This window comes from Prionailurus viverrinus, chromosome A1 (genome assembly GCF_022837055.1).
Source record: "Prionailurus viverrinus isolate Anna chromosome A1, UM_Priviv_1.0, whole genome shotgun sequence".
In the NCBI taxonomy this organism is placed as follows: Eukaryota; Metazoa; Chordata; class Mammalia; order Carnivora; family Felidae; genus Prionailurus; species Prionailurus viverrinus.
This window is the reverse complement of record NC_062561.1, coordinates 89,478,060-89,502,792: the sequence shown is the minus strand read 5'-3', so window position 1 is coordinate 89,502,792 and position 24,733 is coordinate 89,478,060. Positions and strand designations below refer to the sequence as shown.

Here is a 24,733-nt window from a genome sequence, read left to right as displayed (position 1 = left end):
CCACACCCTTCTAGCTTGCCAAGTTTCTGTTGAAAAATCTCCTGTAGGTTTATGGGTTTTCTGTTGGTAGTTGCTGATTTTTTTGTCCTGTGGCTTTTAAATTTTTTTCCTTATCACCATATTTTGCAAATTTAATTACAAATATTTTGGTGTGGGTCTGGTTTTGTTCATTCTGATGGGAGTTCTCTGTGCCTTCTGGATCTGGATATCTGGATCTATTTCCTTCCCTGGATTAAGGAAGTTTTCAGCCATCATTTGTTCAAATAAATTTCCTGCCCCCCTTTCTCTTCTTCATCTGGGACTCCTATAATATGAATATTATTAGGTTTGATGCAGTCACTGAGTTCCCTAGGTCTATTCTTGTTTTTGCACAATTCCTTTTTCTCTCTTTCATTCAGCTTCATAACTTTCCACTATTCTGTCTTCTCAGTCATTAATTTGTTTCTCTGCTTCTTAGCCTGCTGTTCATTCCATCAAGCATGTTTTCATTTATTATGCCCTTTATCTCTGCTATGTTATTCTTATCTCTGTATTAAAGGGTCCCACTCACGTCTTCCACTTTTTCCTCAAGTCCAGTGAGTTTTCTTATGATCATTGCTTTAAATTCTCTATCAGGCATGTTACTTGTATCTCTCTCACTTAGATCTCTGGCCATGCCCTTGTCCTGTTCTTTAATTTAGGATAAATTGCTCTTTCTCCTCATTTGTGTGTCTGTTTATGTAGATTAAGAAAGTCAGGTATGTTTTCTGCTCTTGAAAGTAGTGACTTTACGAAGAGGTCCTGGAGTGCCTGCCCTGTAGTATAGTGTCTTCTGTTCACCAGAACCTGGCACTTCAAGTGAATATCCTATGTGTAATGCTTATTGCCCTACTGGGTCTCAGTCACTTTTCCTTCAGTGCAGTTGTTCTTTGCTGACAGTCTTCCTGTTGTGGGCTATGCTTAGTCTCTATAGTGTTAGTAGGACCCAGGCAGGCCAGCTCTGAGGGGGTGTGTCTGCTGTGGAATTTGGGAGTGGGGCAGAAATGTAAGCAAAATTTGAATTGGGCCACTAGTCCTATGACAGATCCCTGGAAGTGCTGCAGTGGCTGGAGGCTAAGTGCCAGGGCAGCCATGTGCACAAGGCTGGGTATGGCGCATATCAATGGCCAGGTATGGTGTGGGACAGTGGCTGGAGAGGCTCAGCTGGGCGTAGCATGGAGGCTGAGCAGGATGTGCTGTGGCATCTGTGCACCAGGTGACTGGGTGGGATGCTGGCATGGCTCTAATAAAATTTACCCCAAGCCCAGAGCCGAGGCTAGCAGGCTTGGAGTGGGCTAGTCTTTAGGAGAACTTGTGGGCTTGGCACACTGCTGGAAAGTTAGGTAGCAAGTGTTTGTGCAGCCCTGTCTCCCACAGGTGACTCTGTGTTTATGTTGGGGCTGGGGAAGAAAAATGTCACCTGCCAGCTCCCCTGTTTTTGGAGAAATCTCCTAACACACTCTGAAAGCAGTGTGAACATATCTGTCTCCCATTTGCCCCTGGTGTTGCGATAACTGTTGTTTTCATGTTGCCTCTCCACACAGGCTGCTGTCTCTTTAAGGGTGGCAACCCAGCTATCACTCACCCTCCCAGCCTGCCCAGTGTTGAGAGAGCTGACTTAAAGTTCCAGGCCCCAAGTCCCACTGTTTTTACAAACTCAAGCAATTCTGCCCCTCTGTGTTTTTTTGTTTGTTTTTTGTTTTTACTTTTTATTTAAATTTTAGTTAACATACAGTGCAGTATTGGTTTCAAGAGTAGAATTCAGTGATTCATGACTTTACATACAACACCCAGTGCTAATCACAAGTGCCCTCCTTAATACCAATCACCCGTGTAGCCCATCCCCCACACACCTCCCCCATCAACTCTCAGTTCTCTGTCGTTAAGAGCCTCTTGTTTGTTTCCCTCTCTTCTCTTCCCCCCTTTCTCCTATGTTCATCTGTTGTTTCTTAAATTCCACATATGAGTAAAATCATATGGTATTTATCTTTCTCTGCTGACTTATTTTACTTAGCATAATACACTCTAGTGTGCCCCATGTGAGCTCCTGCTGTGAGGATCCATTTCTCTGCCTTTTCCATGCACATAGCTCCCTCACTAAGGGCAGCCTCCCTCTACCTTTCTGAATTTCCTAACCTTTCAGCTGCAGTTTCTTCTCCATATTTGGTTGTGGAGTTTGTTCTTCCAGTCTTCAGATTGCTCTCTGGTTTATTGACTTGGATGTGGATGATATCTGGTTATAAGCATGGGATGGGGTAAGCTCAGGGTCCTCCTAGTCCACCATCTTTCCAAGCTCCTCCAATTTACCCTTTTTGATATAAAAAACAAATATTTTTTCCATTAGTCATTCTTTTTTTTTTTTTTTACTTATGGTGGTTTTGCCATACAAAAATATTTTATTTCTATGTATATGAATTACTCTTTATTTTTATGATTTCTGGATTTTGTGTTATGGTAGAAAAGAATACAAAACAAAACCTTCTCCACTCCAATATGATCAAAGAAATCTCCTGTGTATGGGTGTGTAGTGTGGTCTTGTTTTGTTTTTCCTAATACTTTTTTTTTTTTAACGTTTATTTATTTTTGAGACAGAGAGAGATAGAGCATGAACGGGGGAGGGTCAGAGAGAGAGGGAGACACAGAATCTGAAACAGGCTCCAGGCTCTGAGCTGTCAGCACAGAGCCTGATGCGGGGCTCGAACCCACGAACTGTGACATCATGACCTGAGCTGAAGTCGGACGCTTAGCCGACTGAGCCACCCAGGCGCCCCAGTTTTTCCTAATACTTTTATGGAGGTGGGGAAGCAGCAGTATTTTTTCTATTACTTTTATGGATTGTTAGTGAGAGCACATTTTACATCTTGGATACGTCTGGCGTTTACTCTGGTATAAAGACTTGTGTTTTAAATCCAACCTTATTTTTCCTTAATGCTTCATAGTTGTCCTTATACCACTTTTTTCCCACTGATTTGAAATGCTATCTTTATCAGATACTAAACACTTATTTAGGTTTATTTTTAGGCTTTGTGTCCTAGAATTACACCAGTTTGTTAATATGCTGTAATAGTACCCCACCGCCCCCCTCCTCGTGGTCACTTGTATTTTTTTTCCTAGGCATTTTCTAGCTAGAAACAATCAATCTTCATTTTTCCACATGAACTTTAAAATCAATTGTGTGTTGCTTAAGAAGATTTTGTTACTATTGTTTATTGGGATCATAGTTAAATATTGATCTAGAGAGAACTGACATCATTCTGATACCGAATCTTTCCACTCATGCAAATAGTGCATCCAAGAATCTTTCCATAAGTTTAGTTCATCTTTTGCTTTTTTTCATTTTCCAGCTGCAGTAGGAAATAATGATAGTGATGGGTTACATCCTTGTCTGATTCTTTATTCTTCTTGCCAACTATTCCAAGACTTACATACAACACCCAGTGCTCATTACAACTGTCCTCCTTAATACCAATCACCCATGTACCCCACCCCCCATCCACCTCCCCCATCAACTCTCAGTTTGTTCTCTGTAGTTAAGAGCCTCTTGTTGTTTCCCTCTCAAAAAGCTTTTGCACACTATTTTTAGAGCACTGAATCATATTTTTTAAAGAGACTCAGTTGGAAAGAACCTCTTTCCAACAGAAAGATTGGTTAACAACAGAAGAGTTAAGGAGATCATAGTTCAGTGGAATATCACAAAGAGTTGTTACATGGAAAACTGTATGGTATAATATTTGTAAAAACACTATATAAAAATTGCATCTATAGTGCTATTACAACCATCTGAAAAAGATCTGCAAATTGGCAATAGAAAAGGAAGTTAGACATTAATAGTGGTTGTCACTAGGTAGCAGGATTAAAAGTAGTCAGTTTTCCTAATTTTTCTTTCTTTTCCAAATTATAGTGAGCTCAGTACATATGTTAAAATGGGAGGGGAACTTTTATTTTAATAATTTGTGACCCAATTCAATGACTAAAAATGGAGTTGGAAGTAAGCCCCTGTGGGCATAGCTTAACATTAATCTGTACTTGAACTACTTCAAAGGAGACAGATGAGCTGGAAAGCAAGAGCAACCTCAGGAGGTCATAGCTGTACCTATTGGGTTCTTAGAGCCGCGTTGTCAAATAGAACGTAATGTGAGTCTTGTGACTTCCAATTTTTTGGCATACACATTTAAAATAAAAAGAAACAGGTGGAATTCATTTTAATTATATATTTATTTTACTTAACCCAAATAAAACCAAAATATTATTTCAGCATCTAATTAACATTAAAAATATCATTTTACATTCTCTTTTTCTACTAAATCTTAGATATCAGATGTGGATTTTATATTTACAGCACATCTTAATTTAGATTAGCCACATTTCATGTGCTTAATAGTCATATATAAATGATGGCTTCCATATTGATCAGTGCAGATCTACGCACTCTGCTCTGATTTGTAGATATCCATAAAACACAGGTACTGGAAAAGGGTAGTGTGTGTGTGTAGACACAAGGCCAAACAAAAGGTGTCTAAAGTGTAACAAAACTCATGGAGGAAAAACCATTAGTTAAAGTAAAAATCACCTTAATTAAGATGATTTATGTGGCTTCCCAATGGTCCCCCCCACCCCCCACCTCCACCCCCCACTACCTTTCATTGAGAAAAACCTCCCAACCTGGACATAAACATTAGGCACCTTGCTGCCTAAAGAGAAAAATCCAGTCTTCCCTGCCATGGGTGGCAGGCTAACTAACACCAACAACCTTTAATCTGGTTATGTGAATTCTTCTGGCGGCACTGCCTGCGGCAACTTCTACAGCAATGCTGTCCAATACAGATATTAGCTACGTGTGGCTATTGAAGTTAAATGTGATTAAAAATTCAGATCTTCAACGGCACTAGTCACATTTCAAATGCTCTGTATGTTGGCCAGGCTATACCGATTGGGGTAGATGTAGGGGAATCAACTCTCAATTCTTAACTCCAGTAAGTGCTTTTCCCTAAACCTGTGCTGCGTTCAGAAGGGCCTGGGGCCCTGCTCCTTCCTATGGTCTCCCTTCTTTAACAGAACACACCTCGCACTGGCCCAGACTCACTCTGAGTTGTGCCTTCTTGCATGGAGCCAAAGCAGATCAAGAACCCATTGCTACAAGGAAGCACCTTCTATTCCTTCCATTTACCTTGCACCTACATCTATAAAGAATAAAAACTGGACACAGAATTGATGCTGAATACCGGCTCACTACAGCGATAAGTGAAATTCACCCAAGTACTTTGCATAACTTGAACTGTTTTCAAAAATCGATCTTATATTAAAAGTTTGCTTCCAAAACATTTTATCTTTAGTCTAAGAACTGATCATTGAAATTTAGCAATACATATAATTTTGCTAATAATCCAGAAAACAATTAGCACTTGAGTGAGAAAAATACGTAAACTTCTGATTCCGTTATGAAGATGAATGCTAGAGAAAACAATACAATTTAAAGCATTTAACTTTTTTACATTAGGCTAACAGTGAGACTGAAAATATTCCAGGTGAGAATAAAAATCTCATGAGGGACATAAAATATAGGTTCAAGGAAAAATCTAAAATGATGTAAATTTTCCGTTAAAAGCGAATGATATTAAATTGTGGGCTCAGAGTCCATTGTATTCGTCTAAAATAAGAGGTTTTGTTTTTTTAAATGTCAGCACAGTGTGCCAAAAATTTTTCTTTGCAATTACGTAAACTAAGATGAAAAATATGCAGATGTTACTTCAAAAAAAATATATATCTCTTTCAAAAGTCCTTCCAGGCCAGGGTTCCAGCCCGGTCCTGGGGCGCTTCCGCCGCGCCCAGCGTTCCCACAGCCCAGGCGCTTCGCAGGACGCTCTTCCGGGCCGCCGCGTCTGCCCCCGGCCTACCTCTCGGAGTGGGCGGACGGAGCCCACCGACTCGACGCTCAGCTCCGCCTCCTCCCGGGGGCGGCCCCGAGCCTCACTCTGTAAAGTGTTCCGTGTTCAGGTAGAGTCGTTAGGTGTTTATTCTACCTAGCCCCTCATTTGCCTTACTGTCATCCCCACCCTGGAATATGAAGTCCTCAAAACCTGGAAGCGTCTCTTCCGGCTGCAGCCCCAAACGGGCTACAAAGCAGTACAGAAACTAGCTTCGTCCCGCGCCCACGCCCTCCGAACGCACCACGGGTCACGTGCCCTAACGGAGAAATATCATCGAGTCCGTCCTCCAGCCTCCCAGAGAGGACTCGGAAGTGCCCTAGAGCCACCGCGGGCCCTTCCGGCCGGGCCGTCCGCGCTTTTGTCCCGCCGGCGGCCGGGCTCCCGCGGAGCCGCCACACAGCTAGTACGTGAGTTCGCGGCTGCCCGCGCTTCCGCCCCGGGCCCTCGCCTGCCACGCCCTTCCCTTAGTGGCCAAGTCTTGGCTACCCCTTGGGTCTTGGGCGGGATATGGAGGGAAGCGTTCCCCCTTCCTATACACACCTCAGAAGGCACGTTCCGGGGGGAGTGGAGCGGAGGGAAGACCTCAGGCCAGCCGAGGGGTGTGGGGCGTGCCCCTGGAACAGGCTGGTCTCTCTCTGGGCCCCAACTCCGGCCGTCCGAGCGGCCAGGGCCGGGTTGGGGTTGCCCAGCGTCCGGAGAAAGACTGGGGCCTGGCTCTTGTCTTTCTGTACTATTCGCTGCTTTCTCGGGCCGGAGGGGAGTCCTGGACATGAGCCCGTTAAAATAATTCCCCTGGTGTGACTCCCCCTTGCAGTTAAGTTTGGCCCTAGGACGTGAGAGTGATTACGAGCGTTAGAGGGACCCCTAGGGGTGATCTGCTTCAGTACTCCCCTCCCCCCCCCCCCCCCCCCCCTTCTTCCCTTGGTTGGGAAGTTGAGAGGTTTCAGCCACAGGTGCAGATCCAGCCCCGGGGAGGAGCTTCCAGATACTTGCTCTGGGGAAGCTCACCCGTGTACCGACTGGGGTACGACCAGAGGAGGCGGCTTGCCGTGGACTCTGAAAGTTGAGGAGTTGACTAGGTAGCGGGAATATGGAAGAGGCTTCTAGACTCAGGGACGACCGGGATGTGAAAGATGAACGGGAAGTGCCAGGGCTGGGTGTGCTGCTCTAAAAACGTTTAGACCTGGTGGCCACTAGGTTGTTTTCTATTTGAAAGCCCGAGGGTTTTGTTTTGTTAATAATTTTCTAAATATGTTTACTAATATATTTAATACTCCTATGGTTTAGATGTTTAATATAAGCAGTTATCAGTGACAAGGTTTGCTCCCTCTCAGTCATCTTCTCATGCCCAAACCCCTAGACAGTTACATTTGTTAGAGTGTAACCATCCAGTTTGTTTATGCAAATACTGGGCAAATGTGAATGTAGTTAGTTCCCCTTTTTTCACAGAGGTGATAGGGTCTGCTCCAAAGTTCTGTTCCCTTGCTTTTTTCCTTCTACTGTATTTTAGGCATCATCAGAATACAAAGAGCTTTGAAAACAACAACAAAACAGCACTGTGGTAACAGATTGACTATTGTTTGAGTGTTTTTAATATTCCATATTTTTTTAGATCTGTTTGGAGCCATTTGGGTTGTTTTCAATTTTTTGTTACTTCAATGATGCGCTCAATGAGGTTCTACTAGGACATACTTTAGCAAGGGTTTTTAAAGAAGAGATCAGTCAAAATAATTTTTGTTTTACATTAACTCAGCCAGTTACTGGTAAATTGTTAAACATGCCAAATCATTATTATAACAGTTCGTGTAGAGTGCTTAAAGAACAAATAAGACCAAGTAGGTTTTCTCTCCTGATCTTGTGTTTATGATGCTTATTAGCTTTATGCTAGCCTAATAATCTAATTCTGTTAATGACTCCCTTCCAGCCAGTCTCTGCCCATTTAGCTTCAGAAAATCTCTCAGTCTCCCTTTCAGAATCTCCTCTGCTTACCTTTTTCCTCAGGATGACTAGAAATCTCTTCACCACTACCAGGTATGAGAATGTTCTATTTCATTTTTTACTTTAAGGAAAAATCACCTTTCATCATTATTTCTACTTTTAAGCAATAGAACCAACTCATGTTAACCATTTACAATGCTGATATTCATAAACTAAATGCAATAATAACTAAAGCACACATATTCTCTCTATTCATCTGTATTCCTTGATTCCATCTTTCATCTGTCTCATTCTCCAATTTCCTAGGTATTCTTTCTTCTGAATTGGTAAGAATTTTGTGCTCACATGTCTTGTTTTTTTGGTCATTTCCAAGCCAAATATATAAAAAGAACTTAAGGTACAGAATCCTGATGTGACACTTGATGGCAAATAGACTTGTGGAATGTTTGGTAATCTGGAAATCTAGAGTAGCTGCTGATGCATTGCTCATTACAGCCTGTTAATAGGCAGGACTTTTTGGCCAGAGTAAGCCACGATTCTTTTGTGAGTTGTCCAGTATCTTTAAGAAGGGGCGTCTGACTCTTTTGTGCAGGGACAGCAAGAATTAAGGGCAGGTTCTTATTATGTGCAGAGGCTTTTTTGGGCATTGATAGAACATGAATGACAAGTACCAAGGAGTTCAGAGGTGGTAGGATGTGTAATTTGGAAGGAGCAGATGGCATTCTAAAGCTAGCACTTTTGACTGATGTTACCAGACTATTGGGTCATGCTTCCTGCTGACAACTAGAGAGGAGTTAGAGAGGAATTTAAATTCCATTTAGTTAACGTACAGTGTAATATTAGTTTCAGGTATACAATTTAGTGATTCAGCAATTCCATACATCACCCTGTGCTCATCATGACAGGTGCACTCTTTAAGCCCTGTCATCCCTCCATTGCCCCCATCCCTCATCCCTCTCCCTTCTGGTAACCACCAGTTTGTTTTCTTTAATTAAGAGTCTGTTTCTTGAACTTTTCTTTTCTTTCATCTCCCCCTCTCTCTCTTTCTCTCTCTCTTGCTCCTTTGCCCATTTATTTTGTTTCTTAAATTCCACATAGGAATGAAATCATATGATATTTATCTTTCCCTGACTGACTTATTTCACTTAGTGTAATACTCTCTAGCTCCATCCATGTCATTGCAAATGGCAAGATTTCATTCTTTTTTATGGCTGAGTAGTATTCCATTTTATATGTATACCACATTTTCTTTATCCATTCATCAGTGGACAGACACTTGGGCTGTTTCCATAATTTGGCTATTGTAGATAATGCTGCTGTAAACATGGGGGTGTATGTAACCCTTTGAATTAGTATTTTTGTATTCTTTGGGTAAATACCTAGTACTGCAATTGCTGGATCATAGGGCAGTTCTATTTGTAACTTTTTGAGGAACCTCAATACTATTTTCCATAGTGGCTGCACTAGTTTGCATTCCCACCAACAGTACAAAAGTGATCCCCTTACTCTGCATCCTCCCCAACACCTGTTGTTTCCTGAGTTGTTAATTTTAGCCATTCTAGATGATGAGTGATATTGAGCATCCTTTCATGTGTCTGTTGGCCATCTGTGTGTCTTTGGGAAAATGTCTGTGCCTGTCTTCTGCACATTTTTTAATTTGATTATTCATGTTTTGGATGTTAAGTTTCTGTATATGTTTTGGATACTAACTCTTTATCCATACATAGGTAATTTGCAAATACTTTCTTCCATTCTGTAGGTTGCCATTTAGTTTTGTTGATTGTTTCCTTTGCTGTGCAGAAGCTTTTTATCTTGATGAATTCCCAATAGTTTATTTTTGCTTTTGTTTTTCTTGCCTCAGGAGACATATCTGAAAATAAGTTGCTATGGCCAATGTCAAAGAAGTTACTACTTGTGTTCTTCCTTAGGATTTTTATGGTTTCCTGTCTCACATTTAGGCCTTTCAAATCCATTTGAATTTATTTTTGTGTATGGTGTAAGAAAGTGGTCTACTTTCACACGTTGCTGTCCAGTTTTCTAACACCATTTTTCGAAAAGATTGTCTTTTCCCCCTTTGGATATTCTTTCCTGCTTTGGCAAAGATTAATTGACCGTATAATTGTGCGTTCATTTCTGGGTTTTGTATTCTGTTCTACTGATCTGTGTGTCTGTTTTTGTGCCAGCACCATAACTGTTCTGTTCCCTGGAGCTTTTTAATATTCCTTGAAGTCCAGAATTGTGCTGCCTCCAGCTTTGCTTTTCTTTTTCAAAGTTATTTTGGCTATTCAGGGTCTTTTGTAGTTCCATACAAATTTTGGGTTTGTTTGTTCTAGCTCTGTGTAAAATGCTATATTTTGATAGGGCACATGAGTCTTCTTGATTGGCTTTAGTAACCTCCTCCCAGACTTCAGGACTCGGTTCTCTCTAATTCATTTGCCCACTGAAACTAGTATGAGTGATCTTTTTTCTTTTAATTTTTTATTATGAAAAAATTTAAACATACAGGAAAGTAAAATAGTACAATGAATTTCATACACCCATAGATCAGCTTCAATAATTATTTTAATTCTGCTACATTTGTTTCACCTTTCCCTTTGTATTTTTCCTTTATTAAAGTTTTTTAAAGGAAACTTCAGACATAAGGCCATTACATTCTAACATACTTTCAGTCTACAAACAAAAATGACACTTCTAACAGCCACAGTGCCATTATCATACCGTCCTAAATTCTGATTCCTTGGTATTATCTAACAAAGGTTGGCAAACTGCTCGGTGCTGCATTCTTGTAGGTGATGTGTCCTCAGGATGTCACTTCGGGAAGCACATAATGTCAATCTGCCCCCATTGGTGATATTAATTTACCACAGTTGGCCAAGACATTGTCTAATTTCTCTACTGTATAATTACTATTTTTCCTTTTCAGTCTGGGGTGAATATTTTAAGATTGTGCATATGTACTGCACCTTCTCAAAATTTCCCCTAGATTTAGAATCAGTGATAATTCTGCCCTGATCCAGTCTTTGCTCTGATAGTTGCAGAATACTAATTTATTTTCAACTCTACTGTTTTCTCCACATATACTAACTGGCCCTGGCATTCTCCTGTAAGTAAGCAGCTTCTCTTTCTCCCCTGTTTATGTATGGACTCATGAAATCCCATTTTCAATGGTGTGAAGTTCATTACTGTACATAATTATTATGGAGCCTAAAATGTGTGGCCAGGCTGGCTTGTGGTCTTATGACATGTCCTGTCATTTTTAAGCATCTCCTTACTTGTTGGCATAACAAGATGCCCCAGCTCACCTTGTGTGTATCCTGCCCTAGCCTAGAATCTGCCATTTCTCTGAGGAGCTATAGTTCCTTTTAGTAGGTAATGGTCGCAGAGACTAAGAACAGGGTGCTGGATGTGCTTATTACCACTAAGATATTTTTTGCTTCTTGGCTTTTCAGCAGAGAGCTAGGGAATATGTGTGCATACCTGTGAATACACAGACATGTGCACACACACATATATATGTTTAGAAATCATGAATTCACACTGATCTCTGATTCATCCCTACAGGTTCTTTCTTGTCTTCCCCTATTCCATATTTTTAGGTCTCCTCTTCCTCCAGGAGAGCCTTGGCTTGCAACTAAATCAACATATTTACTCAATCCCCCACCACATCTAAAATTGTTTCAAAATTACTTTGCCAACAGGGCACCTTGGGTGGCTCAGTCAATTAAGCTTCTGACTTCAGTGCAGATCATGTTTGTGAGTTCGAGCCCTGCATTGGGCTCTCTGCTGTCAGCACAGAGCGTGCTTTGGATCCTCTGTCCCCCTTTCTCTCTGCCCCTCCCGTGCTTGTGCTCTCTCTCAAAAATAAACATTAAAAAATTATAATAATTTTAAAAAATTACTTTGCCCATATCTTTGCAGAAAACAAACCTGCTTAAAAAGTGTTCAGTTGACAATAAATTTCATATATTAAAAAAAAAAAAAATGTTCAGTTGTTTTCAGTGCTTCCCCACCACCCCCTCCTTCCCAAGACTGGAAAGTAGATAGTCACATATTAGGTAATAATTGTGTGCCTAAGTTACATGGGTTAGTTGTTTGTTTCTTTTTGTTCCCTTCCTCAGGTTACAGTTTGTTTTTGTTCCCTTCCTGTGGTTATAGTATTCATGTCAAACACAAATGAGTTCATTTGTTTCCGTTTGCTTTCTGGTTTAGCTGCTTTTCCTTTTTGTAATTCTCACTGATTTAATTTTGTTCTTTGAATATGCAACGTATTATCATGCTTCCATAAGTAAAAACTGTGCAAAAAGCTGTTCTTAGAGTGTCTGTCTTCCCTATCATTTTGCACTGTCCTCCTCACTCCTCCATTTACAGGTAATGGGGCTTTACTGATTTCTGGCTTCTCATGACTATGAAGATAAGCAGATGTATGCTCATTTTCTTATTTTTCTTCCTTATATATAAAATGTAGCATGTATGCTTTTTTCCTCTTTACATCCTGAAAATAGCTCCCTCTCAATCAATTTATAGAGATGTTCCTAATTTTTTTTAGTACTCCATTGCGATTATGTGCCATAGTTTATTTAATAGATCTGCTATGCTTGGACGTTTAGGTAGTTTTCCAAATTCTGAAGTTACAAATAATGCTACCATGAATAGCTTTGTGCACATATGCTTTTTTGTATTGTTGGAAGTGGATCTTCAGTATAAATTCCTAAATGGGATTTCTGGATTGAAGTGTAAATGCACACAGTTGTGTTAGATATTGGCAAATGCCCCTCAACAGGGCTTATGCCAATTTGCATTCCCATTAACATATGAGAGTGCCTGTTTCCGCAGCAGCCTCACCAACAGAGTGTATTGTCAAGCTTTTAATACAACAGATGAGAAATGGTATCTTAGTGTAGTTCTCATTTGCATTTCTCTTATGAGTGACATTGAAAACATGTTTGCAGGACATTTTAATATTTCTTTTTGTGAATTGTTCATTCTTGCAAATTTTTCTCTTGAACATTTTTCTGTAGGAATTTTAGTCTATATTTTTCAACTTTTGAAAATTTTTTGTATGAGAGATATTAGCCCCTCTATATGATGCACATGGTAAATATTTTCTTTCATTTTTGCCATTTCTTAATTTTGCTTATAGCATTTTTGACATGTAATTTGTATTTATACAAATTTATCAATCTTCTCTTATTGCATATGAGTCATAGTTTGAAAACTTTTTCTGTAATCAGATTATAGAAACATTCACTCATGTTTCCTTCTAGTATTTGTATGGCATCACATTTTTATAATTAGAGATCTGCTGCACTTGGAGTTTATTCTTGAGTATGGTGTAAAGAATGAATCTGATTTTATCTTTTTCCAATGGTTTTATAGTTGTTCCAACACTATTCTAAATACCATCTTTGCCTCAATAATTTGATCTGACATCTTTATCATATGCTTGATTTCTGTGTGTAATTAGGACTATTTTTGGACTTTCTATTCTATTCCATTTGGCCATACACCAGTACCATGCTGCTTTATTTATAGAGGCTTTTTGGTATATTTTAATACCTAATATGGCTAGTCCCCCCCTTATAGCCCTTCCTTTTTTGTTTTTCTCTATCAAGTTTTGTGTGTTTATTTATTTTTTTAACTTTAAGTAGGCTCCGTGCCCAATGTGGGGCTTGAACTCATGACCCCAAGACCAAGAATTGCATGCTCTACCAGCCAGGTGCCCCTTTTATATTTATTTTAGAGGATTTGGCTTTATGGCTATAGGAACTTGAACATCTTTCTTTCCTGAGGGCTGAAGATGAATAGAGGTGGATGGGCCAAGGCCAAAGGGAATGATGGAGCATGGTCCCTGATAAAAGATGTGCTGCAGCTGATGATTATGGGATTCCACTGCCTGTCCTCACATTTCAGCAACATGAACTACTCTGCCCAAAGTAGTAGAGACAAGTAGAGTACTTTCAAGAGGAACAAAGAAGCCCTGCTTGAGCCCTAAAATCTGTTCTAGGAAGGAATTTACCTTTCCTGAGTCCTGTGCTTTATACCCAGGTTCCAACTCCAATCAAATAACCCGACCTCAGTAAGTAGTAATAATTATGCATATAGCACTCACCAAGTAGTTGGCATTGTTCACAACACTTTATATATGTTATCTCACTTAATATTCATGTCAGCCCCATTGCCCTCATTTTACAGATGAGGAAACTGGCACAAAGAGGGTAAATCACTTTCTTGAGATCATGCGGTTAAGTATTTGAATCCAGGTAGTAGTATTTCCTTTGCTTGGTGGTTTGCATTTTAGCTTCTAATCTTTGATATGCTCTGACTGCTGTTAGTCTGTTCATAAAGTAAAAATGATGCATCTTTGCCTGGCAGGCTGGATGGAGCATGCTCTTCCATGTAGAATTCCTCCCTGACTACCCACTTTCCAGGGTCAGGTTTTCCTTGGAGGGAAAGTCCAACAGGCCAAAGCAACTCCACAAAGCTGTAGTTTGCTTTCTTATGTCTCTCATGACTGTCTGCATGTTTTCATTACCGTCTCCCCAGTACCTCCACCTAGGTGCTAATTTCTTCTCTTTTTTTTAGCTTTATCTGTTTAGTTCTGCTGATTATGTCTTCTTACCTTTTGTCTTATTAATCTTTCTGTTTCCTCTTATTCAGAGATTTGTTCTACCCTCTGTTTTTTCATGACTAGGTGATGATCGTCTGTGGTCCTGTTCATCATTTCAACCCATTTCATTTGCCCTCCTACTAAACTGTCATGCACGAATAGAAAAACTCTTTGTTCCATTGAAAATCCAAGGCTCTAACATTTTAACATCAGCTCCACAGGGGTAGAAATCTTGGCATGTCCCTTTTTGTTCCCTGCAGTTAAAAATGGTACCTATCACACAGCATGCAGTCAGTAAATATTTGTCAAGTGAATGAGTGAATTTGGATGTAATTTTTCCAGTGTCTTCTAAACAAAGTGAACAGGTATCATTTTCGTTTTCTTGATTTAGTGTCACATTTGAAGACGAGGGGCACTGAGAATGAGGAATCAACTGAAAAGTATGGAAATGATGGAAATGCAGAATCTGTGTGGCCAAAAGTGGAAGGTTTTCACAAGGATCATATACAGGAATCTAAGGTTGGTGAAACTTGTGATTGGAATAGCAAGGTAGAAAGTCGATTGGAAAATCCGGAGGGAAAAAGGAGGATGGAAGACAAAAGTGGCACCAGGGAAAAGATTGGCAAAGCCAAGAACACAGCAAATATAAAGATGGAACAGGAAGATGAGGCATCTGAGAAAAGCTTGTATCCAAGCTCAAAACATATTACACACCAGACTGTCCCTATAGAACAGATAAGCAGTGAACAAGACAAATGTGTGGAGAACCTTAATGGAAACTCTCATCCTGGTCTACAGCAGAAAACCAGTGCTGCTAAGAAATCACACAGATGTGAGGAGTGTGGGAAATCGTTCAAATACAATTCACGCCTTGTTCAACATAAAATTATGCATACTGGGGAAAAACGCTATGAGTGTGATGACTGTGGAGGGGCTTTCCGGAGTAGCTCAAGCCTTCGAGTCCACAAACGGATCCATACTGGGGAGAAACCGTACAAGTGTGAGGAATGTGGGAAAGCCTACATGTCATACTCCAGCCTTATAAACCATAAAAGCACCCACTCTGGGGAGAAGAACTGTAAATGTGATGAGTGTGGGAAATCCTTCAATTACAGCTCTGTGTTGGACCAGCATAAGAGGATCCACACAGGGGAGAAGCCCTACGAATGTGGTGAGTGTGGGAAGGCTTTCAGGAACAGCTCTGGTCTCAGAGTCCACAAAAGGATCCACACAGGGGAGAAGCCCTACGAATGTGACATCTGTGGGAAAACTTTCAGTAATAGCTCCGGCCTTAGGGTCCACAAAAGGATACACACAGGCGAGAAACCTTATGAATGCGATGAGTGTGGGAAGGCCTTCATTACTTGCAGAACACTTCTAAACCATAAAAGCATCCACTTTGGAGATAAACCTTATAAATGTGATGAGTGTGAGAAATCATTTAATTATAGCTCTCTCCTCATTCAGCATAAAGTCATCCACACTGGAGAGAAACCTTATGAATGTGATGAATGCGGGAAGGCCTTCAGGAACAGCTCAGGCCTTATAGTGCACAAAAGGATCCACACGGGAGAGAAACCTTACAAGTGTGAGGTCTGTGGCAAAGCGTTCAGCTATAGCTCAGGCCTCGCAGTTCATAAAAGCATTCACCCTGGGAAGAAAGCTCATGAATGTAAGGATTGTGGAAAATCCTTCAGCTATAACTCACTTCTCCTTCAGCATAAAACCATTCACACTGGAGAGAGACCTTATGTTTGTGACTTGTGTGGGAAAACATTTAGGAACAATTCAGGCCTCAAAGTCCATAGGAGGCTCCATACTGGGGAAAAACCATATAAGTGTGATGTTTGTGGGAAAGCCTATATCTCACGCTCTAGCCTTAAAAACCACAAAGGAATCCATCTTGGGGAGAAGCCCTATAAATGTAGTTACTGTGAGAAGTCTTTCAATTACAGCTCTGCCCTTGAACAACATAAAAGGATTCATACAAGGGAAAAACCTTTTGGATGTGATGAGTGTGGAAAAGCCTTCAGAAATAATTCAGGCCTTAAAGTACATAAACGGATCCACACTGGGGAGAGACCTTACAAATGTGAAGAATGTGGGAAAGCCTACATCTCACTCTCAAGCCTTATAAATCATAAAAGTGTACACCCTGGGGAAAAGCCCTATAAGTGTGATGAGTGTGAAAAAGCTTTCATCACATACCGAACCCTTATAAACCACAAAAAAATCCATCTTGGGGAGAAGCCCTACAAATGTGATGTATGTGAGAAATCTTTTAATTACACTTCACTCCTTTCTCAACACAAAAGGGTCCACACTAGAGAGAAACCTTATGAATGTGACAGGTGTGAGAAGGTCTTCAGAAACAACTCAAGCCTTAAAGTGCATAAAAGAATCCACACGGGGGAGAAGCCCTATGAATGTGATGTGTGTGGAAAAGCCTACATCTCACACTCAAGCCTTATTAACCATAAAAGTACCCACCCTGGCAAGACTCCCTACACATGTGATGAATGTGGAAAAGCTTTTTTCTCAAGCAGAACTCTATTAAGCCATAAAAGAGTCCATCTTGGGGAGAAACCCTTCAAATGTGTTGACTGTGGGAAGTCTTTCAATTACAGTTCACTCCTTTCTCAACACAAGAGGATTCACACAGGGGAAAAACCTTATATATGCGATAGGTGTGGAAAGGCATTCAGGAACAGCTCAGGCCTGACAGTGCATAAAAGGATTCATACGGGCGAGAAACCCTATGAATGTGATGAGTGTGGGAAGGCATACATCTCACACTCAAGTCTTATTAACCATAAAAGTGTCCACCGTGGGCAGCAGCCCTATAATTGTGAGTGTGGGAAATCCTTCAATTACAGATCAGTTCTTGACCAACACAAAAGGATCCACACTGGAAAGAAGCCATACCGATGTAATGAGTGTGGGAAGGCTTTTAATATCAGATCAAATCTCACCAAGCATAAAAGAACCCATACTGGAGAGGAATCTTTAAATGTGATAAATGTGGGAAGTCACAGTGACACATCACAGAAGAGAACTCATGAGGGAGGGAATGCTCTGGAAGGGACCAAGATGAGCATATCTGTAGGAGGCAGAGCTTACCAAGTCTCAACTCAAATGGAAGAAAAACCTTATGAATGTATGAATATCATATGAATATGAGGTATTTGTTCATGGCTTATAATTTACATAGTATAAATGAAACTGAGTACTCTTCAGTATGATCTTCAGTCATAGCCAGCAAGGAAGCCTGCAATGTCAAGGTAGTTGAGCCTTTATGGAACACAAAATAGTTGATACTGGGGATAAAACCTATCAAAGTGACAGAGTATTTGAAAAACCTTCAAAGTAAGCAGACATTTCTGGACGTAAAGCACATGGATAAGGAAAGGACTTCACTTAGAAGTCATATAGTCACCATCAGAAAGTTCATATTTGGTTAAATTGTATGAATAGAAATGGGGGAAATTCAGCTATAGCTTTGAATCCCAATTATACATTGGTCAGTGGAAAAAATACAAGAATGGCCTCCAACAGGCAAATTCAGGGAGAGATAGGCTTCAGGGAATATATATTTAAGAAGAGTGATCGCGAAGTATAAGCTTGATATAACTGAATAATTTGTGAGGGGTGATGACATTTTGAAACAAAATTGGGTTTTGTTGTAGGAAAAGTGGAAAATGTAGACATGAATCTAACAGGAAATAGAGTCATTAAAAATGCAAGCTGATTGGATTATACTGTTGTAATGTTGTGATACATCAGTTGAATGGACAAAACTTTTTAAAAATTTCAAATGAGCCCCCTCAATGAATGATGAAGTGTGAGGAGTGAAAACCTCACACATTGTGCTACAAATGAAAGGTTCTACCATAGAGAGAAATTCAGCACATTACATAACTAATGGAACAGGTCTTCATGAATTTGCACCTGCACAAAAATCATTGACTCAGGGATTCCTATGAGTAGGAATGCTGAGAAGGTCATTGTATTGCAAGAGCTAAAAAGCTGAGTAGCTGTTGATAATAGAGGGATCAGAGGAAATTCATGCTTAATAATCCTGTTAAATGTTTGATTGTTTTGGAATGTGTTATTGTAAAGATTTCATGCACTACATGTGTGTTGTCTGTTGTAAAATGTTATGAATACTATGTTCAGGGCTCACTCTTTCTTGGCCATGAAGAGCCAGATGGTTGTGGTGAGGTAAGATGGAACTCCAATAAAGAAATTCCTCAAAAGTAAACAGACTGTGACTGACTTCAGATGGAGCAGTATGGCAGAGAAAGCCATTTGTCATATCTTTGTGGGGTAAGTCAGACCAGATCCAATGCAGGGAGGGCAGCAGGAGACTTATACCACGGGTCTAGTAGCTCAGGTTTCACAAGAAATTAGGTGCTGTCTTCACCAGGAGAAGTGCAAAATGGATTGATCCTCATACTGGGGCTGGATCATAGCTCCTAAGAATGGGCAGGCTGTGGGACTGATCTGTCACCACACAGAAATAGTTATCTTGGGAAAAGATAGAAATTAACAAGATATTATTTATATTAACCAGGTAACTCAAAGGGTAAAAGGAGAGTCTTTTGAAAGTTAAGTACGCTGTTGAAGAATACTCCAGGTGGGGCCTGTCTATAGAGGCTGAATTCTAGTCCTGTCTCTCTGGCCCCAGAATCCACTCTCTTTACAAAAGCACAATCTCTAGCTAGTTTCCTGGCTTTCTAGGATTTGTCTCTAGCCCTGCTCTACCTTCACATATTTTTCCATGCTTCACTCTAATAGTACAGTTCTTTCATTTTGTCTCCAGGCCTCCACCAGTAAGTTTTGATGGAAGGGGGGGGGATGGGTCTAGGAAAAGGAAGGAAAGACCATTTCCGCCACTCAACTCCACTTTGGAATGTCACAACCACACATGTTCTCAGTCCTTCTCTACATGGAACACTGGCAATTTATCCAGCAAATGCTCATTGAATATCTGCCAGTTATAATCCCCTGTCCTAGGAACTAGGCAGCAGCAGTAAATAAAGGTAAGGGAGAAAGTCCACAAGCAAAAATCACACTAATGGATGCTGAACTAAACTGCATTGCTCAGAGGAAGGTGACCGCCACCAATGGGCAAGAAGGAGGTGGTGGTGATATTTGGGTGGGACAACTGAATTGGGTTTATAAAGAGGGAGGAATGGGATGGGGTGCCTGGATGGCTCAGTTGGGTAAGCATTTGATTCTTGATTTTGGCTCAGGTCATGATCTCATGGTTCGTAAGTTTGAGCCTCACGTGGGGCTCTGCACTAATAGTGTGGAGCCTGCTTGGAATTCTCTGTCTCCCTCTTTCTCTGCCCCTCCCCCCCCAAAAAAAAATATTTACCAAAAAAAGAGAGGGAGGAGTGATTAAAATCATCAGAAAAGCTCACACATCCTCCAAAGTGGCTGGTGGCTCCAGGGTTGGTACATAGTGGGAGGAAAGGGAGGCCATAGAATATCAATTCCAAGGAGTCACCAGGTATCCATCTTTCACTCCCCTGAGGCCACCAGTGGCTTGAGCCCCTGACCCCCACAGACACCCACCTATTTGAGCTCCACTTGGACCTAATGTACCACCTACTATTGGGAGAGAAGTGCAATAAGGGAGAGGATGGTTACCATTCAAATGGGGATTCTGAGTGCCCCAGCCCACTAAGCACTGGGATACGCTCCTACTGAGGCCTGCACTGACTGACCCACAGGAAATGGGCTTCAGGGCCTCCTGGCCTAGGCCTTCATTCCATCTACGGCCAGATAACATGCTGCTCAAGCTCATCTCAGATGAGGAGGGGTCTTTTGAGTTTCCAGTTGTCCCAGGTGGACTTTGTGTTGCAACTGTGCCAGTTCAGTCTCATTTCAGGACTTGAGTTCATTCAGGGAACACCATCCCCCACCTCTTTCCAAAGAAAATACCTGATGTGCAAGAAGGAAATTAAACTTGCCAACATAGAGGTATATCAAAAGACTCATTTTTAAGTCAGTGTCTAATTCAAAGGGCTAAAGATAGAATTGAAATGTTGGACAATAGTAGGTAAAGCTGGAAGATATGCCTAAAAGTGGCCTAAAGTGCTTATATTATTTCTGAGGAGGTCAAGATTCTTTTTAACTCTGGATTTAAAGTTAACTGTGTGGTAAAATGTCATGGGCAAACACTAGAAGGATAGAAATAAAGTTTATAAATCTAAAGATCTGGACTGGAAAACCTCAAAGTCTGTAAGAGAAAAACTAACACTGAAAAGGCAGGGTAGTACCTTCTGGCAAAGGTAGGCTATGTTGTCTGGGTCAATTTCATACCAAAAACAGTGAAAAAGTGCATTTTTAAAAGTTTACTTAGAGTGTACATGCAGGTGTAAGTGGGGGAGGTGTAGAGAGAGAATCACAAGGTGGCTTTGCACCCAGTGTGGCAACCCACATGGGGCTCAGTCTCGCTAACCGTGAGATCATGACCTGAGCTGAAATCAAGACAGTCACTTGACTGGCTGAGCCACCCAGGTGCCCCCCAAAAGTGCATTTTTTAAAATGTAGGTGGCATGCTCTCCCCTTCCCCTGAAGAAAGCATTGAGGATAAAAAGTGTAGTTTCAACAGATGGTGATTTAAAAATGAGATCTTGTCATCAGTGAAGGGAACACCAACTTATGTCCTAAACTGTTTGCAAACGCAGCACAGCTGGATCCTGCTTACCTGGTCACACGGAGTGAGTGAGACAAGGTCAGGCCCAGACTTACCCATGGTGGTGAATCTTAGAACTTTCTGAAGGTAATTTGGGTTCCCAATGTGCTACATCCTCAAGATAAACCCATCTCTTGGACTTCCAGCCTCTACAACAGTGAGAAATACACAAATTTTAACTCAATTCTTCTTTCTACTGAGTGTTCCCATTTAGCCCTGGGAGTTCTTCTCAGGTTGTGGATAGTATCAGTTATGCTCAGGAAGGAGTTCGTGTGAATCCCTTGTAGAGAGACTACAAAGTGTAGTGACCAAAACATGATCTTTCAACCATGAAGCCCAGATGCAAATAAGGATTCTTTCACTTACTCCCAGATGACTTTAGGCAAGTAATTAAGTCTTCTGTTTTATGTTATGTGTCCTCAGCTATCTCTTATTGGAATGATAATAGCAGCAACCTCCTAGATTGTAATGAGGCTTGGAGAAGTTAGTGTTATTAGAGCCCTCAGAAGTGTGCCTGGAATGAGAAGCTTTAGCATAAAGGTGTGTGAAGAAAGTCTCGCCATGTGGTGGCCCCTGGTCCCAGGACTCCAGCAACAGGATGCTCAGGTAGTGGAAGGCAGCCCATCTGAAAGCCAAGAAAATCTCCCTAGGACCAGCCCACACACAGATGCAACCTAAGATGAGATTCCAGAAAAATGATTGGATTTGGTTAGTCAGCAGTATCTTGCTTCTAAGCAAGCAATCCATTGTTTCTAAGCAAGCATGCTTTGCTTTTTCAAGCTGGAAAAGGGGTCAGCAGAAGAAGCCTCCAGCTCTACTCCAGTGACTAAGAGTGTTGGGTAGGACAAAGGCTGCTTCACACTTGCTTCTCCAGCTTAGGCAGCCTGCCCACTCATCTATATGCATTTTGCTCCCCCCCACCTCCCTGTGTTTTCCTAGAAATAGATGGACTAGAGATTAATGCAGAAAGGGTTGGTGGGAGCCAAGCCTCTACCATCGTAACCATGGATGTTTGGGGGTGAGTGTCCCTTAAGATCTCAAAGGCTAAGAGGAGGTCCTGGAGTTGACAGGGCAAAGCCCTGGAGGAGAGCAGGAGAAATTCCTCTGGTCTTGGATGCAAACCTTAGGGCCAGTATTCCAGTGAATGCAACAATTATAATTTATTTCTTTTCCTGTCTATAATTTTCCCATCTGTAAAATGAGGGGAAAGACCCAACTCATAAGGTTGCTTTAAGGATTCATGAAAAAGCATTTTGCATTTTGCAAATCTCTATAGAAACATTATTGTTAAATTGACTAATGATCTGTTTTTTAAATTCTTTTTTTTTTAAGTTAAAGGAAGGAGATAACAAAAACAAGAGCAAAAATTAATGAAACTGAGAACAACACAATAGAAAGGATCAAAAGTCAAGGTTAGTATTTTGGAAAGAATGCTAAAATTGACAAATCTCTGATGTAATAAAGAAGAAAGAACAGAAAGCACAAAGTCACAACAGATGCCATAGATTATTTAGAAACGTGCTTTAAAAACTTTAGATGTACAAGGACTTCCTAGTTATAGTTTATGATTGCATTATGGTCAGAAAACAGACTGTATGATTGTTGTCCTTTGAAATTTGTTGAGATTTGCTTATGGCCCAGCACATGTTTGATCTCAGTGAGGTTTCCACTGGCACTCGAAAAGAATGTGTTCTGGAGATGCTGGGTGCACTGATCTAGATAAAGCCATTTGATCAAGTTTGTAATGTATTGTTCAGATCTTCTCAGCTCTTAATGGATTTTTATCTGCTTGTTCTATCAATTAATGAAGCAATTGTTGAGTTATCCATTTCTACTTATAGTTCTATGAATTTTACTTTATATATTTGAGGCCATGTTACCAGATGCATGCAAATATGGAATTGTCGGGGCACCTAGGTGGTTCAGTTGGTTAACCGTCTGACTTCAGCTCAGGTCATGATCTCACAGTTTGTGGGTTCAAGCCCCAGGTCCATCTCTGCACTGACAGTTCAGAGCCTGGAGCCTGCTTCAGAGTCTAGGTCTCCCTCTCTGTCTAGGTCTCTTTCTCTCAAAAATAAAAATAAAACATTAAAACAATTTAAAAGTATATAGAATTGTCGTATCTTCCTGGTGAATTGAAATTTTATGAAGTAAGCCTCTATCTGTAGTAATGCCTTTTGCTTAAAGATCGCGTTAGAATTCTGTTAGGATTCTACTACAATTAGCCTATTATTCAGGCTTTCCTTCTATTGGTTTGGAAGTTATACACTTTTTCTCTTCCTTTAATGGCCAAGGAATTAGAAGATCCATTCTTGATTTACAAAAACCTAATTCTAATTGGAATTTTATCTTCATACTAGACAATGAAAGGATCTTAGAATACTGTAACCTCATTTATGTCTCATGTTATATGCTATTTTTGTGAATTTAATTATGTATATATAAAGTATACAGATATGTGTTGAAATACATTATTATTGTTCTCTATACCAAATAGTTATTGAGATTTATCCACATATTTACTATTTTTTTCTCTGCCTCTTCAACTTCCCATGTGGGGTTATTTTCCTTCTGTCTCAAAAAATATACTGTATGACATTCTGTCCTGTTAATGGTAACTAACACCTTCCAATTTTTGTTTGCCTAAACATAGCTTTATTCCACTTTCATTCTTAAAAGATATTTTTTTCTAGGAATATAATTCTAAGTTGAGTGTCATATCTTTTTGTCACATTGGAGGCATCAAGCCACCAATTTCTGACTGTCACACTAGCTGGTGAGCAGTCAGCTGCTCATCCTCCTGTTTAATGCATTGTTAAATTTTTTTCTGTGTCTTTGATTTATTCCAGTTTTACTATGTTATGTTTGGATGTGGATTTTTCCCCTAGTAATGCTGCTTCAGATTCTTTGGGCTTTTAAATTTGTGGATTTGTATCTTCAGTTTTGGTAAATTCTCAGCTGTTTGTGTGCCCAAATGTTATCTCTAATCCCTTCGCTTTCTGTTTCCTTCTGTGACTCCAATAAATGCATGTTAGACCTTATCACCATATCTCCTATGTCTATTAACCTGCCATTTCCATCCCTCTGTCCCCGACTCCCTGCCCAGGCTTCATTCTAGATATAACTTATATTTTAGTTCACTAAGTCTCTCATTAGCTGTGTAATCTGCCATTAAATAGATAGTCTGTTTTTCAGTTTGAGACTTTCCATTTGTTTTCTTTTTTATAGTATGCCAAGTTCTCAAATTTGTCTTTACTTTCCTTGAACATTATTTTATTTATTAATTTTTAAATATTTATTTATCTTTGAGAGAGGGAGGGAGGGAGAGGGAGGGATAGAGAGAGAGAGAGAGGGAGGGAGAGAGAAAGAGTGTGTGAGGGAGGGGCAGAGAGAGAAGGAGACAGAGGATCCCTATCTTTGAGAGAGGGAGGGAGGGAGAGAGGGAGGGATAGAGAGAGAGAGAGGGAGGGAGAGAGAAAGAGTGTGTGAGGGAGGGGCAGAGAGAGAAGGAGACAGAGGATCCAAAGGAGGCACTGC

At 40.6% G+C, this 24,733-nt stretch overlaps 1 protein-coding gene across 4 annotated transcripts; it reads left to right on the top strand.

The window, feature by feature from the left end:
* The first annotated feature begins 6,252 nt into the window (after positions 1–6,252).
* On the top strand, positions 6,253–18,751 carry ZFP62 (ZFP62 zinc finger protein). Of its 4 annotated transcripts, none has more exons than XM_047867928.1 (3): positions 6,277–6,348; positions 13,673–13,959; positions 14,882–18,751. In XM_047867928.1, coding segments are annotated over exons 2-3 (2,784 nt in total). In that variant the 5' UTR covers positions 6,277–6,348; positions 13,673–13,958; the 3' UTR covers positions 17,665–18,751. The 4 variants fall into 4 exon arrangements, with proteins under 4 accessions (XP_047723872.1, XP_047723884.1, XP_047723861.1 ...); XM_047867905.1 differs by lacking the exon at positions 6,277–6,348 and adding an exon at positions 6,385–7,976; XM_047867916.1 differs by lacking the exon at positions 13,673–13,959 and having other exon boundaries at positions 6,253–6,348.
* Positions 18,752–24,733: the final 5,982 nt, after the last annotated feature.